This window comes from Somniosus microcephalus, chromosome 1, assembly GCF_052327205.1.
Source record: "Somniosus microcephalus isolate GS21.2 chromosome 1, FLI_Smic_1.0, whole genome shotgun sequence".
Lineage (NCBI taxonomy): Eukaryota > Metazoa > Chordata > Chondrichthyes > Squaliformes > Somniosidae > Somniosus > Somniosus microcephalus.
The window spans coordinates 226314591-226332041 of record NC_140987.1 but is presented as its reverse complement, the minus strand read 5'-3'; the positions used below and the strand labels follow the sequence as shown (position 1 = coordinate 226332041).

Below are 17451 nucleotides of genomic sequence, written 5' to 3'. Positions count from 1 at the left end.
CGACACAGGTTAACAAGGCCATAAAAAAAGCAAACCAAGGATAGAGGGATAGAATTGAAAAGTAGTGAAGTTATGCTAAACATGCATCGAACCTAGGTTAGACCACACTTGGGAGTACTGCGTACAATTCTGGTCACCATATTATAAAAAAGATACAGAGGTACTAGAGAGGATGCAGAGAAGATTTACAAGAATTACACCAGAAATGCGAGGGTACAGCTATCAGGAAAGGATGAACAGGCTGGGTCTCTTTTCTCTTGAAAAGAGAAGGCTGAGGGGTGACCTAATAGAGGTCTTTAAAATTATGAAGGGTTTTGATAAAGTAGGGAAAGAGAGAATGTTTCCACTTGTGGGGAAGAGCATAACTAAAGGCCATCAATATAAGATAGTCACCAAGAAATCAAATAGGGAATTCAGAAGAAACTTCTTTACCCAAAGAGAGTGGTGAAATTGTGGAACTTGCTACCACAGGGATTGGTTGAAGCAAATAGTATAGATGCATTTAAGGGGCGGTTAGATAAGCATATGAGGGAGAAGGGAATAGAGGGTTATGCCGATAGTTAGATGAGGAAAGACAGGAGGAGGCTCTAGTAGAGCATAAACGACAGCATGGGCTGGTCGAATGGCCCGTTTCTGTGCTGTATATCCTATGTAATAAGTTTTTATTTAGCCTCTATTGAGTGATTGCAGTTCACAAAACTTTTTTGTATAGTTAGTTGTGTATATTGGTTTATATTACACATTTGTACATTTACATTTATTGTGTCGTTATAGTCACGCAATTGTGATACTGACTGTGAGCCCCGAGTGCTTTATTTGCTATGAGGAATATCCAGGATAGCTGCGAAGAGCTACTGATACTTGTCTGTACAGTTTTCTTGTCACCAATACAAAGCTGGGTGGGAATGTAAGTTGTGAGTAGGATGCAAGGAGGCTTCAAGGGGACAGGCTAAGTGAGTGGGCAACAACATGGCAATTGGAATATGTGAAGAAATGTGAAGTTATCCACTTCGGTAGGAAAAATAGAAAAGCAGAGTATTTTTTAAATGGTGAGAGATTGGAAAATGTTGGTGTTCAGAGGGACCTGGGTGCCCTTGTACATGAATCACAAAGTTAACATGCAGGTACAGCAAGCAATTTGAAAAGCAAATGGTATGTTGGCCTTTATTACAAGAGGATTTGAGTACAAGAGTAAAGATGTCTTACTGCAATTATATAGCGCCCTGGTGAGACCACACCTGGAGTATTGTGTAGTTTTGGTCTCCTTACCCAAGGAAGGATATAGCTGCCATAGAGGGAATGAAACGAGGGTTCACCAGGCTGGTTCCTGGGATGGGGGGATTGTCCTATGAGGAGAGATTGAGTAGACTAGACCTATATTCTCTGGAGTTTAGAAGAATGAGAGATGATCTCATTGAAACATACAAAATTCTTACAGGGCTTGACAGGGTAGACGCAGGGAGGATGTTTCCCCTGGCTGGGGAGTCTAGAACCAGGGGTCACAGTCTCAGAATAAGGGGTCGGCCATTTAGGACAGAGATGAGGAGAAATTTCTTCTGAGTGTGGTGAACCTTTGGAATTCTCTACCCCAGAGGGCTGTGGAGGCTCAGTCGTTGAGTATATTCAGGACAAAGATCGATAGATTTTTGGATATTAAGGGAATCAAGGGATATGGGGATAGTGCAGGAAAATGGAGATGAGGTAGAAGATCAGCCATGATCTTATTGAATGGCGGAGCAGGCTCGAAGGGCCAAATGGCCTATTCCTGCTCCTATTTCTTATGTTCTTGACGAGAGTTCGTTATGGATGTGCCCAGCCCCTGACCCACCGCCAGCAAACAAACGTGGAAGAACAGCAGAGTTTGATTCACACTGACTGCAGGCAGATAAAGGGGGGTTCATGTGAAAGATTGAAGAGGAAACCCAGCATGGGCTTCAAGAGCAGGAGGAGATGGAGCTGAACAAGGAGATAGTGGGCGGGGGGAGGGAACTAGTCCCAAGCACCGATTTTTGCAGGATTTTCTTTTCATGCTCGCCATTCATATGGGAAATTTAATCCAGTCAAAAACTGTGTTTAATCATTAGGATTAAATGTAAATTGCAGGATTCAAGTGTTGGCAATTCTTGGCTTCCAACTGCTGCTCACCAGTGACTAATGCATTCCCCACATCCTTCTCAGTGCTCACCCACTTCAAACTAACTTCTGATTTTAGTGAGGAATAAATGTGGATTTTTTTTTTTTTTTAAACAAGTAATTTACCACAAGTTTGCGTTTCAAATTTTTAGCTGTAAATTCACAGGCCACCTAGATTGTTCTTTTAAAAAACAACAACAGTTGAACAAAAAAAGGTCATGAGCAAATATGCAGGTCTCCTTAACTAGAGAATAAGGAAGATATTGGACAGCTCACACATATGTGGTAAAAGACATGGACAACTTGTGTGGTATAAAACCTGAAAAGAAACTTATATTTTTTTAAATTTAGTATAAGACTACAAGGAGCATCACAGAATGCATCCAGCAGTCATCATTAGCCCTTCAAGTTTGTTCAAAGAGTCTGCAGAAAAGGAGGTTGTTTATTGGTTAATAGGATTTAACTTTGGTTTGTAAGTGAGTTTGCTTCTATTTTGTTTAGATAATGGTCCGTATTTTCCGATCGGAGGCTTCCTGCGTGCAGAGGCCTCCGATCTGGAAAAAATCTACGGACTTACCCGAGGGCTCCCGAGGTGCATATACTTCCGTTACTGAGCCTCTCCAAACTCGAAATGCGCAGGGCCCACGTATCCCAGAGGCGCATGCAGTTCGCAAGCGTCCATGGGGAGCCAATAGGAGAAGGGAATCTCCCTTCAAACACTTGACAGATAGACCTGTCAAATATATGAATGGAGATCACACTTTTTTAAAATGGTGGAATTACAATAAATTCAATATTTTAAATTTAATTTTTTGAAAAAATTATTGTTTAAGTTATTTACTGGGCTAAAAATAAACTTACCTAAAGGTATTTTTAAATGATAAATGAGTGAATTTTTTTTTTTTTCAACTCTTATGCTGGTAAAAGCAGGCCATACAAATTTCTAAGGGTTTTCTGCGGGCGGAGGTTCTCCAAAAAGCGGAACAATCCGTCCGCAGAGACCCTTCTCTAGGGCAGGCAACGGATCTGTCAAGAGCATTCTTGACAGATCGGAAATGCCAGTTTTCAGCGCATGCATTTGGCATGCCTAAAATTGGCATTTCCGATGTCCCTACGGGTGTTTACACAGCGCGTACACACCCATAGGTATTGGAATATACGGCCCAATGTTTGTGCAAGTTATTTTCTCTCTATATAACACGAACAGGTATTTGTGTACTCGAGCTTCAGAATGCTTGGCCCAGATGAGGCACCCGCTACTAATCAAGCTGGTTCACTGATAAGGTGAGTGAGCACACAGCGGCTTCAATTTTAAACAGCCAAAGGCTCACAGCAAACTAATTCTGATCAGGTCAGCACACATACTGTACTTCAATCACTTCTATGCAGGAGATAACCAGCATTAATCAGATGCTGTTTTAGAGTACATATAAAATGATTTACCTGATAACATTGGTCCTTTTACCACTTCCTTTTTGTTTGGAATTTCAGGTTCTGCGTACAAATTTTTTTTAGGTGTTTTTCTGTTACTTGCTACTGCTTTGGGCAAACTGACTGAACGACCAGATTCTGCAGAGTTCTTACAACTTCCTGCACCCTGCTCAGATACTTTGGACTTTTCTATTCCGTTTGCTTTTTCTGCAACACATAAAGGTGGTTTTTCGAGGAATGCCTCACATTCATCTCTTTTGCTCTCAATTGCAGCACATTTATTTCCTGATTTTCTATGTCCTAATTTTGATTTTTGTTTGGGAGTCAAAGATAGTTTAGAGGCGGATGAAGGTTCATTTTGTAATTCTTCCTGCTCTTCCTCTGCAGTATTCTTCTTCAAGAGATGTAAAGCAGACCTTTTGCCAACTTCTTCTGGTTTAGTTAGTTTGTTCAGTTTGGAAGCTTTTTTGCCCTCCAACTGTTTAAGAAGGGACAAGGGCTCACTTAGTAATCTCTCTTGTTTTTCATCTGTGGCAACTTCTTTTCTTGCTGTTTTCCGGTGTTTTTCTTTCTTTTTTACTTCCTTTATGTTCGAGACAGATTTCTTTTCTTGCTCATCTGGTTTCTGGCTTAATACTTGGGTCTTCCTCGGTATAGTAATCCATGACTCAAAACTGAAGTTCTCCTCTTCCATCAATTCAAACGCAAAGTCATTACACTTGGGTGCTGAAATACTAGGCACAACTTGTGCTGGTGGCGGCAATGCAGAAACAGCTGGTCTGTGAAAGGAATGTAATACAGTATTAAATTAGAGACTGCAACCTAGTTCTCTTTAAATGCTCATCTCACTGCCTCAAAAAATCCATGCTTTTTATCTCTGTCTACTAAACTCACCAGTGTCTTTTTTGTTACAGATCATGTGCAGAAAGACTATGAAGGCTTGAATTGCTGGTTTTATTACACTTAATTTTCAGGCACTAGTTTTTGATTAAAAGGTCAAACAGCTTTGTTCCAGTCATTGAATTAGCATTAGGGTTCTTTCATAAGGTAACGAAGGGCATTTGGCCATGAAAGGCATTTATTCCAGGGTCCAGTTTATGTATGTGTGAAACAATCATGCACAATGTTCTCAATCAGAGGATACATCACCACTCTGGGTCAACGGTTTCTCCACTGTCAATTATATATTTGAATGGAATGGTCACAAAAATTAAGGCCGGAATTTTCCAGGGAGGTAGTGGGCACGATCGGTGGCGGATCGGGTGGGAAAGTTGTTATTTTTGACAGTGGGTCGGGAACCCGCCGTCATCCCGCTCCCACACGCCTTTCCCCCAGGTATGTGTCATCGTGGAGCTGACCTGACCAGCAGCAGCAGGGGACCCAATTGAGATGATCAACAGCTAGTTTACAGGCACTTGAGAGCCTTATTTCACTTACTTTTTAAATTTCCCTGCATGGCCAAGGGATTCACGCAGCTCAGGAACCACGTCTGTCAACCTGAGGCAGGAGTTCCGTGGCCATTGCTCCAGCTGATTACTTGACAGCATGAAATATACAGTAAAAGCTCCCACCTGACAGATGATCACTTTCCTCAGGCAGAAGCTGTTGCTCAGTCCATTTCCAGCATAGATTCTGCAGGCTGCAAGTCTTTCCAGCAAAGTCTCCATCCAATATCACCTCATTGGAAGAACACTCTCACCATTGACAGAATGCTTCTGTCATCTGTATTTCACCTGCCATCTATTCCAACAACATGGGTGCCATTTATACTGTCGCACCTTGTCCTCGGAATCGGACGACGATAAGCCCCCCACCAGCAGCACCAATAACACCAACCTTCTCTGCAATCACCTGATGCTGCACAGGACGGAGGGCATCAGCACCCGAGCACATTGCTTCCTGGGAGGACAGGGATGGCCTTACCGTGGCCAGATTTAGGTAACTTTATGCTGTACACCCCATATGACTGCCACATGATGCGCCAGGTTGGCAACACCCCACACCAACACCATAAAGCATTACTACAATGACCAAGCCATTTCTTTCACACTCATCACCATTGCAGGGGGTACCGTTATGTCTCACCATTCACTGCAACTCACCAAGCCATTTCCAAAGGTGCACACAAATCTGTCCAAGACTAGAAAGTGTTGAAAATAAAGATTTTTATGTTTGACACCACATTAACAGAAACTTTATATAAACATTGGATAAAACACTCAAATGGCTATCCTTGTGTGTTGTTAGTTGGTATGATTGCACTAGGATGAGGATGAGTGTGAGGGGTGGAAGTGAGATGGGGATGTGATGATGTAGAGAGAGGGATTGGTGGAGGTGCAAGATATGTTGCTGTGAGTAAGGATGTGCAGGAGTAGGGTTGGGAAGGCAGTGATGGGGATGTGATGAGGGGCACAGCAGGATGAGGTTGAGTGTGGCTTTGTACTAACATTTCCTGATCTAATGAGATCACTGAAACTTTTGCAGCACTGCACCCAGGTCCTCCTGACCACATCCCTGCTTGTGACCTCCTCTGCAACCAGGCTGTTTTGGTCTCCTGGGGAGGTCTCTTCCGCCCATCGGAAGGGAAGAGGACCTCCCTGCGTGCTCTGACTCTCCATAAGCATATGGAGAGAGTCCTCAGAGAACCTGGTTACAGCCCTCTGCCTCTGTGCAGTGATGGTCAGTGTTTGCAGCACTCCAATGCTGGATGCACTGACAGCACTATGTTAGATGAAACTTCAAATGTAATGTGGCCATGGTCACTTTAAATACCCCAGCTGAAAATGCATCATGAATGAAGTCACCAGACCCACTCCATCTCATTGGGCTGGGTAACGCGCTGGGCGGGCTCAATAGGCCTCACTCATTAAGGCAAGTTCATTTTCAACAGCGGGATCGAGCCAACAGCTGGGTCGGGATACAACATACCCACAACGGACCCGCCAAGGTAAAGAAAATTCCAGCCTATGTATTTGTTTCTGCTCTCTCTCCACTTCCCTCTCCTCCTTTAAGACTCACCTTAAAAGCCAACTCTAAATCAAACTTTTAATAACTCCACCTAATATCGCCTTCTTTAGCTTGGTATCCTTTTTTGTCTGATTACACTGCTGTGAAGCATCTTGGAATGTTTTTATGCTAAAGGCACTGTATAAATGCAAGTTGTTGCTATTACTGTGGTAGCTGTCCCTTTAAAGAAGGATGGTTGCACAGCAGCATTTTAGCAGCCAGTCATTCACCTGGTCAATCTCAATACAATGTTGTGAGGTATTGTGATCTCCCTGCTATCTGGCTTGAGAAAGTGCATCACTATGTTCAAATATATGCAGACTTCAGAATGGTTAGTTTGTATTTGACTAACAATTGCTTTTCGAATCAGAGAGGTCAGCTATTCAAAACACTGGATGCCCTGGCTTACTCTGTTCTGAGACATAAAAGCACAGTTAGGTTTAAATCAGGAGTCTTTAGAAGGTTCTTTTGAAGGGCATTTGGATGATGGCCCCGAATTCATGGTCGGTATGACGGTACTGCCTTTGAAATTGACCGCAAGTTCGGATTTTAAATCTCGAACTTACGATTTGTCAAGTTCCAAATAGACAGATGATCCGCTGCGACTTTCAAGTCCTCATTCAAATGATGCGCTGGCAATAAGCTGGACTAATTGCCCACCAACTGCACATTAATTACCCTCAAAAATTTTACGGCTGCTGTAAACAGTCGAAGGAGCTCGTTGCACAGCATAAGGGCCGGGTGGGGGGGCGAGAAGAAAGAGAAAATTCTAAGTTACAGCCCATAAAAAAGCATCCTAAATTGAGTATTATGGTTCCTATCCAGAGGCCAGAAACATTTAACTATCTGCTAAAGTATTAATAATTGCTTTAATATCTATATATTTAGGTTAAATTGTGCAAATCAAAATAACTTCAATTTACTGTGTTAAGTAAAACTTTAGATTTGTTCATCTTTAGTCCTTTTTATTTAAAATGAGTTTTTTTTTAAATAATCGGCAATTAACAAAGCGCATATAATTTGTTTACTAATCACATTCACTTCTATTGTGATTCACAATGCACATTATTAAATGAAATTATGAATGTTTAATATCATGCAGAAAGTCATGCATACCCACAAACTAAGGAAAGGGTCTTAAATCAATTAGAGACATCAGGGGCAATTGATGGGCTTTCTGCAAAGCTTAATGCTGTCCCATCGGAGATTTCTTTGTCTCCCGATTGACCAAGAGTCAGGAAGTGAAAGGAGTACCGCCCACGTGATCCCAGGTAAGCTTACGCACAACGGTGCACCCATGTGCACAACTCCGCAGTGTTTCAAGGCAACTTCTCGAAGGGGGGTTCGCAGCAGGTAAGTGCGGATTCCGTTCGGAAGTCGGCAGCATACTCCTTAGCTCCGCCTCCGACCACAAATTCAGGGCCGTTGTCTATGAGTAAAGTCTGAGTGTTCTCAGAATCGAGGGTTAGTGAGACATCTCAGAAGAGGAGACTGGTGACAGTTTCAAATAGCAGGTTTAATAAGAAATAGTGTTTAAAAGTATAATAGATGATTTTTTTTTCAGCATGATGTACAGGAAGTATTACAAGAAGACAGAACCAAGTGAATTAACTGCAGCAGTGCCTCACTTAGCATAGGGTGGATGATGGGGCAGCACGGTGGCATAGTGGTTAGCACTGTTGCCTCACAGTGCCATGGACCCGGGTTCAAATCTGGCCTCGGGTGACTGTCTGTGTGGAGTTTGCACATTCTCCCTGTGTTTGCGTGGGTTTCCTCCGGGTGCTCCGGTTTCCTCCCACAGTCCAAAGATGTGCGGGTTAGGTTGATTGGCCATGATAATAAAAAAAAAATTGTCCCTTAGCGTTAGGGGGGATTAAATACGTGGGGTTACGGGGATAGGGCTTGGGTGGGATGGCTGTCGGTGTAGGGACCGGGTGCTAGGGTTTGGATGATCAGCCATGATCTCGTTGAATGGCGGAGCAGGCTCGAAGGGCCGAATGGCCTACTCCTGCTCCTATCTTCTATGTTTCTATGACAACCTTTTTGTAGCCCACGTGATCTTGGATCACAACTAATGTCGTCTCAAAGGACACCGAACTTGTCGTTAAATCAACCTCCCGGTGACAGTAGTAAATCAAGCAAATCCAACGGTCCTCTCCAGGACCAAAGAAAACTACATGTAAGCCCAGCCATCCGAATATGCCAACTTAACATCGAAGGCATCTCTCGTTCAAAATGTGAATATCTCGAAAGGTTACTCAAGAAACACAGCGTTGATGTCCTGGTTCTTGAAGAAACACACATCGAACACATCCACCAGTTCGACACAAGAGGACATATCTCAGGTTTTGGCCTAATTGCTTGCAATAACCATCCCAAATATGGCCTGGCGTGCTATGTCAAACAAGGCATCGAAGGCTGCACTGAACTCGAGCATACCAGTATTGCTAAGAGTTTTCACTACAGCAATACCTGTAGGAGAGCGAACAATCTCCAATGTCTACAAACCACCACCCGTACTATGGCCTGACCCACCGCTCTATCCATGTCAACATCCATCTCAGAGACTTTAATAGCCACCACACAATGTGGGGCTATGCAGACGTCAACTATAATGGAGAAGCAATTGTACAGGGGCTTCACTAGAGAATCAATTCCTCCTTTTTGACGTCAAAGATAGAGGTACATTTCATTTCTCAAGGTGGCAGGGAAAATATAACCCAGACCTATGTTTCCTCTCTAAAGACAGCAAAGGAAACCCAATCAATGGCTCCAGAACCGTTCTTAACGACTTCCCCAACAGTCAATACAGGCCCTCAATCATCAACGTTGGCATCGAAATTCCTATCATTACATCCACGATGGAACTTCAAAAAGGCAAACTGGGGAAACCTTCCGAAGGTCAGTTGACACCAACATCAGGTGGATTCCACCAACCACCAATGCCTTCAACAGATTTATAGGAATTATTAAAGCTGCCGCAAAACGCAGTATACCTCAGGGGGTTTAGAAAGACATACTCCTCATTGGACGAAAGAAAGCGAGGCTCTCTACCAGGAATATTCGCTGAACAAGAACCCAGCCACAGCAATGCTGGAGTCCTTGAACTCAGCGAGACGTGAAAGGTGGAGGAGCCTTATGGAGAAGGCTAACTTCACTCACTCCAGCAGGAAAGCATGGGCCCTGCTCCATCAACTTGGCTGAGCAAACCCCGCCTATAAACACAGGACAACCATCAGAGTGGAATCTGTGGTGTATGTAACCTGTTCCACCTTAAGAGATGTACTACTTTCTCTGGCTGCTGTACACGTAATACCGGTGGTGACCACCGGTATATAAGTACTGTGTAGTGATATTGTATTTAGTATAGTCCTGACCTCCAACCAGTAAAGACCTGTTGAACTTTATTCTTGTAGTCTGTGTCAGTAACTAATCTTAATACAACTGGAACACACAGACTTAACAGTGGCGACGAGTCCGATTCTTACCCTGCGGCAGTTTATATCCACGGCGGCTTCGTCCACAGAACGGGCGTCGAAGAGAGGCATCCACCCTCATCACCCTGCTGGAAGACACGTCGCGCGGCAGGCATCGAGAACCCGGAGTGCAGGAGACATCCTGAACTCGAAGCCTCCATCAGCGGCAGTCAGCTATCTTCTTTCTACCTCGGTGGTGGGTAAGCCGGTCAGCGACGCGAGCAGAAAGTCGGCCACGTTGGCTGTACAGACGGGGGGGAGGAAGACGGAGGAATAAGGGCGGTGAGATCGATCGCGACCGGAGATAAGGGCCGGGCCGCTTTCGGGCCAAAAAGGCGCAGCGTCTGGGGCGACTGAAGACGCGAGAGCCGCGGTGAAGCGGAGACAGCGTCGGGGGAGTTACTAACCGCTGGGAAAGGGGAGCAGCAGCGGCACGCCAAACGCCATTGCAGCCAGTGGGTGAAGACCGCCAAGCGCGGGAAAACCGCCATTTTGTAGGCGGAGGACGAAGACAAGAGCGGGAAGCCGCCATCTTGGGATAAAATAAATTGCAACGATGCCTAAACATGCGAACATTAATACCTTTGATAGCGACATCGAAGATTGGGCCATGTATGTAGAATGCATACAAAATTATTGTAAAGCAAATAAAATCCCAGATGCAGAGAAAGCACTAACTTTATTAAACTTAATGGGTGCGAAGACATACGGGCAATTGAAACACCTTTTATCACCAGATGAACCGGCGGATAAGACGTTCGAGGAGATTGTTACTGTCCTGAAAAATCATCTAAACCCCACGCCGCTGATGCTAGCGGAACAATTTAAATTTTACAGCAGAAGGCAGCTGAAGGATGAAAGCAATGCTGAATATTTAATGGAATTGCGTAAGCTAGCAAAGTACTGTCAGTTTGGAACGGGACTAACAGACACGCTAAGAGATAAATTTGTGTGTGGATTATTAAAAGAAGATACACAAAAGCGACTGCTCGAGGAGAATGAGCTGACGCTTGAGAAAGCGGTCACTATGGCAGCAGCACACGAAGCCGCAGCGAGAGGCACGGCAGTAATGCAGCTACGGTCACCGGAACTCAGTACAAATAAATTGGGTTTGAGTACTGTAAAATGTTATCGTTGCGGAAAGACAACACACGATCAGAACCAGTGTTGGTTTAAAAACCAAGAATGCAGAACGTGTGGCAGGCTTGGCCACATAGCTAAAGTATGCCGGTCAGGAAAGAAAACCAGCAACAAAAAGTCACCGCAAGGAAAATACATAAAGGTGCACAAGGTGACAAAGACCAGTTCGAACGAACAGAAGTCAGATTCAGATGCTAGCAGTAATGAACTGGGTAGCTTAAGAGTACACAACGTTGGTAAGGATGCAGATCTCCAGACAATTTGGGTCACTCTTCAGATAGCAGGAGTCCAAGTAAAGATGGAATTGGACACTGGATCGGCATTGACGGTCATGAATAAGAAAGATTACAAAAGGTTATTCCAACATATTCCCCTACGGGATACGGAGATTATATTGAAAACATACACTGGGCAGAGAGTGTACCCCATCGGAAAGATAGAGGTAAAAGTGGTCCACAAGGGCGAAGAAAGCCAAGTAATGGACTTATATGTGCTACCTGAAGGAGGTCCACCACTACTGGGACGGGAGTGGATTAGGAAAATGAATATGGACTGGCACTCCTTAAAAGCACTAACGGTAGATTCCGGGGAAACCAATGTCAAACCTAAACGATTGTCCAAAATATTGGATGATGCTAAAGAGGTGTTCCAGCAAGGACTGGGAACAGTGAAAGGAATTACGGCAAACATCAAGATTGATGAACATGCACAACCAAAATTTTTCAAAGCCAGACCGGTACCCTATGCAATACGACCTACTGTAGAAGCGGAACTGGAAGCGCTAGAACGTTCAGGTGTACTGTCTAAGGTAGATTGGAGTGAGTGGGCTACACCCATTGTTCCCGTTATGAAACGTCCTTCGAGCAACAAGCCAGGAGAACCAGGGAAGGTTCGCATCTGTGGAAAATTCAAGATCACCGTTAATCCGGTGCTTCACACGGTGCAGTATCCGCTTCCGCGGATTGAGGATATTTTTGCTTCGTTGTCTGGCGGGAAACACTTCACCAAGATAGACCTGGCGCAGGCGTACTTGCAGATGGAGGTTGAAGAAGAGTCACGCCAGTACCTCACGATCAACACGCATAGAGGTTTGTACCGGTATAATAGGCTGGTTTTTGGAGTGGCATCGGCTCCGGCAATTTGGCAGAGGGCCATGGAGCAGGTATTACAGGGAATTCCAGGCACACAATGTTACCTGGATGATATTCTGATGACAGGTGATGGTGATGAAGAACACCTCGCAAACTTGGAACTGGTGCTCAACAGACTGAAAGAGTATGGACTTAGAGTTAATCGGCAGAAATGTGAGTTCTTTCAGAAGCGGATCTCGTACTGTGGTCATGTCATTGACCGGGAGGGGCTTCATAAGTCTCCTGACAAGATATAGGCAGTTGTAAAGGCTCCCGCTCCGGATAATGTCTCTCAGTTGAGGTCGTTTCTGGGATTGATTAACTATTACCATAAGTTTCTACCGAATCTATCCACGGTACTGCACCCGCTGAACGCTCTTTTACAGAAGGGGGTACCATGGGAATGGAGCGAAAACTGTAAGAAGGCATTTCGCAAAAGCAAAGAATTGATCACCTCAGAGGAAGTGTTGGCTCACTTCAACCCGACACTGCCTATTCGGTTGGCTTGTGATGCTTCTCCATATGGTATTGGGGCAGTACTCTCACACAAGTTGCCAAATGGCACGGAAAAGCCAGTCGCGTTTGCATCCAGATCATTGACCTCCGCTGAGCGCAACTATGCGCAGATCGATAGGGAGGCTCTCAGCCTTGTATGGGGAGTGAAGAAGTTTAATCATTACCTGCAGGGCCAAAAATTCACACTTCTGACAGACCATCAGCCGTTGGTATCCATTTTTAACCCTAAGAAGGGTGTTTCGGTGATGACAGCACAGCGACTCCAGAGATGGTCCCTTTTCCTAGGGGCACATCAATATCAAATAGAATTCAAAGGTACAAAGCAGCATGGCAATGCTGATGGGCTGTCGCGCCTGCCACTACCTGAAGCAGAAGAGACGACGAAAGTTGACCCTGTTGAGTTATTTCATTCGACCATCATCGAGTGTTTACCAGTCACCAATGCAAGTATTGAAAGAGAAACCAGGAACGACCCGACACTGTCCCGAGTTTACGAGGTGACAGTGAAGGGATGGCCAACACATGGTGATCCTCTGTTACCGGCATTCTCGGCAAGGCGAGACCAGCTGTCCGTCTGCCATGGTACTTTGATGTACGGGACAAGAGTGATTATTCCTCCCAGGTTACGGGAAAGAGTTCTAAAGGAACTGCATGAAGGTCATCTGGGGGGAGTTAAGATGAAAAGTCTTGCTAGGGCTTATGTACGGTGGCCGGGCATTGACCAACAGATAGAGGAGTTGACAAAAAGCTGCGCTGGGTGCCAAAAAGTGCAAAATGCACCTCCGATCGCACCGCTACACCCATGGGAATGGCCTTCAGCCCCATGGCAACGCGTACATATTGACTTTGCTGGTCCATTCATGGACTCCATGTTCCTAATTGCGGTGGACGCACATTCCAAATGGCCAGAAGTGATCAAGCTGAATACCACTACTTCAGAAAAGACAATTGCGGTGTTAAGAACAATATTCGCAAGGAACGGATTGCCAGAACAGATATGTTCGGACAACGGACCACAGTTCGTGTTGGAAGAATTCCAAAAATTCTTAAAGAAGAATGGGGTGAAACATTATACCTCTGCCCCATATCATCCGGCGACAAACGGGTTGGCCGAGAGATTTGTCCAAACATTCAAAAAGGCAATAAAGGCCATGAACGATGATCAGATTCCGTTACAACACAAGGTGGACAATTTCCTAATGGCATATCGAAACGCAGCTCATGCAGTGACTAACCAAAGTCCTGCCATGATGTTTTATAACAGGAGGTTGCGGTCCAGGTTGGATTTGTTAAAACCAAATGTGCGGAGGGAAGTGGAAAACAAACAGTTCCGGCATATTAATAACAAGTCCACTCGAAGTTTCGACGTAGGACAACCAGTGTTGGCAAGGGGCTATGGAAACGAAAAATGGCAGTCCGGAACAATTCGGGCCAGACAAGGACCTCTGATGTACACAGTAGATATTGGTAACAATGTGATAAGGCGTCATGCGGATCAACTGGTAGAATCAAGAGCAAGGGTCGAACCCATGGTTGCGACAGAGACAACTGTGGAAGACGTTAATGAACCTGAAGCATCTACCTCGGCAGGGACTGTACCTGATGATGACGTCCAATACATAGGAAACCAACAAGAAGAGTCACCTCAGCAACAAAAATCAGAGACCACTGAAAGGCGTTATCCAAACCGAATCAGAAGGCCTCCTGAGAGACTGAACCTTTGAACTGTTTATACCTGAAGTTATATATGTATATATGTTATTATGTTATGTTAAATGGGGATATGACTGTTAAGCTAAAAAGGGAGGATTGTGGTGTATGTAACCTGTTCCACCTTAAGAGAACTTAAGCCTGTTCCACCTTAAGAGATGTACTACTTTCTCTGGCTGCTGTATACGTAATACCGGTGGTGACCACCGGTATATAAGTACTGTGTAGTGATATTGTATTTAGTATAGTCCTGACCTCCAACTAGTAAAGACCTGTTGAACTTTATTCTTGTAGTCTGTGTCAGTAATTAATCTTAATACAACTGGAACACACAGACTTAACAGAATCCATTGCATCCCACTTGATACAAACATCAAAGGCTCCGGTGGACAAAGAATTTCAACGTCCGGTGAAGTGGCAGCTTTCTACAAACTTGATGGCAGCACCAAGATCGTCAACTATGTCTGATCCATTCACCTTGGACGAACTAAACGCAGCCCTGTCGACAACCAAATCTGGAAAAGCTGCTGGTCCAGATGGTGTTTACCCAGAATTCTTAAAAGCACTGGAACCCAAAGCAAAGAGATGGTTAACCTCCTCCTTCTGTGAGTTACTGGCAATTGGTAACATTTCACCGATTTGGAGGGAGACTAAAATAATTGCCCTTCTGAAGCAAGGGAAGAATGCTTGTGAAGCCTCCAGCTACCGCCCAATCTCCTTACTTTGCACTTTGTTATAAAGTGCTGGAGAGGCTACTACTCCAGACTAGCCCCCATCATCAAGCCAACCATTCCCAAGGAGCAAGCAGGCTTCCAAAGCGGCCGTAACTGCTGCGACCAAGTGGTAGCTTTAATAACACACATTGAAGCAGGCTTCCAGCGCCAGCTCAAGACCGCTGTAGCACTCGTGGACCTGTTAGCGGCGTATAATACAGTATGGAAGCATGGACTGCTTTTCAAGCTTTCCACCATTTTACCCTGCAGAACAATGATCCATCTTCTCAACTCCATGCTTAGCAAACAACGCTTCCGTGTGTACTCTGAAACCCAGAAGAGTAGATATAGGATTATGAACAACGGACTCCCACAGGGTTCTGTCCTGGCACCCATGTTATTCAACGTTTACACCAATGACCTGCCCGAAACAGAGTCCCACAAGTTCGTATATGCTGATGACATTGCCTTGGCCATGCAAAACATGAATCTGTCCATCACTGAGGAGACCCTGACCAGTGATTTACAGAGGACGGAGGCCTACTTCCACCGATGGTGACTTCGGTCAAATCCGCAAAAGGCAGTCATGTCGACATTCCACCTCAACACCCATCAAGCAAACCAAGCTTTGAAAGTCTCCTTTTGCGGTGCAGAGGTAAACCATGCCGAAAACCCTTCTATTTAGGAGTCGCGCTTGACTGCACCCTGTCATACAGACAACATCTCCAGAATCTTGGGAAGAAACTAAAGAGTAGGGTCAACATGATCCAGAAACTCGCGGGAGCAGACACTCAAACCCTCCATACGGCAGCACTCGTCCCGGTGTACTCTACAGCGGAGTACTGCTCTCCGACATGGCTATCAAGTCCGCATGTCAAATACATTGATGTGCAGCTGAATTCTATTATGAGAATGATCACCGGTATGCTTTTAACCGACACCAACACTTTGGCTGCCTGTGCTTGCAAACATCGCACCACCACCTACGCCGCGAATATGCAGTCTCCAGCGAATACAACAGCTACACCAGCAAAGACATGCCGATCCAGGCCGACTTGAACAACCTACCACCACCAACCCATCTCAAATCTAGAAGGCCATTTTGGACCGTCGCCAAAGCCCTTCACCAATTTCCCCTCAGCCTTGATGACCGATGGCGAAATGCTTGGAAGAGCCGCGACATACGGAATGGATTCCTTATAGAGGACCCCACAGTGCAACCTGAAGCATCAAACCTTCCTCGCAAACAGTGGACAACCATTAACCGCCTCAGAACTGGTCATGGTAGATGCTGCCACCTTCCCCATAAATGGAAGACTAAAGCATCCCCATCATGCGAATGTGGAGCTCCTAATCAGACCCTGGAGCACATCATTGAGCACTGCCCTCAGAGGAAATTCACTGGCAGCCTACAAGATAGCCATGCTGTTACACCAGAAGCTTTGGCCTGGATTTCTGACTTCAATATTGACATTTGAATTGCTTTGTTACTACCATACGAAAGAAGACGACTTAACATAAAGAAGTGAAAACCTATACAGTGTTCATAAGAACATAAGAAATAGGAGCAGGAGTAGGAGTAGGTCATATGGCACCTCATGCCTGCTCTACCATTCAAGGTCATGGCTGAATGTCTACATCAACTCCACTTTCCCATCCTATCTCCTTATCCCTTGATTCCTTTAATCCCAAATAATCTATCAATCTCAGTCTTGAATATACTCATTGAATGAGCATCGATAGCCTTCTGGGGTAGAGAATTCCAAAGATTCACAATCCTCAGATTGAGTAAGTTACTCCTCATTTCAGTCCTAAATAGCCAGCCCCTTATCCTGAGACTGTGACCCCTAGTTCTCGACTCTAGCTAGAGGAAACAGCCTCTCACAGCATCTACCCTATCAAGCCCTCTTAAGAATTTTATACGCTTCAATGAGCTCACCTCTCATTCTTCTAAACTCCAGAGAATACAGACCCATTCTACTCAATCGCTCCTCATAGGACAGCCCTCTCATCCCAGGAATCAATCTAGTGAACCTTTGTTGCACCCCTTCTAAGGCAAGTATATCAAAACTCGACACAGTACTCCAGGTGTGGTCTCACCAAAATCCTATATAATTGCAGCAAGACTACCTTACTCTTGTACGCCAACCTCCTTGCAATAGTTTAACATACCATTTGCCTTCCTAATTGCTTGCT

The 17451-nt window shown here is 44.8% G+C and overlaps 1 protein-coding gene across 5 annotated transcripts in view; it reads right to left on the bottom strand.

The window, feature by feature from the left end:
• The window catches only part of LOC147124655 (uncharacterized), a 176738-nt gene that overhangs the window by 119169 nt on the left and 40118 nt on the right, over positions 1-17451 (bottom strand). For all 5 annotated transcript variants that reach the window (XM_085991062.1, XM_085991090.1, XM_085991079.1 and 2 more), the window contains one exon: positions 3577-4343. In XM_085991062.1, coding sequence (XP_085847188.1) covers positions 3577-4343 — 767 coding nt within the window. The remainder of the gene's footprint in view (positions 1-3576; positions 4344-17451) is intronic.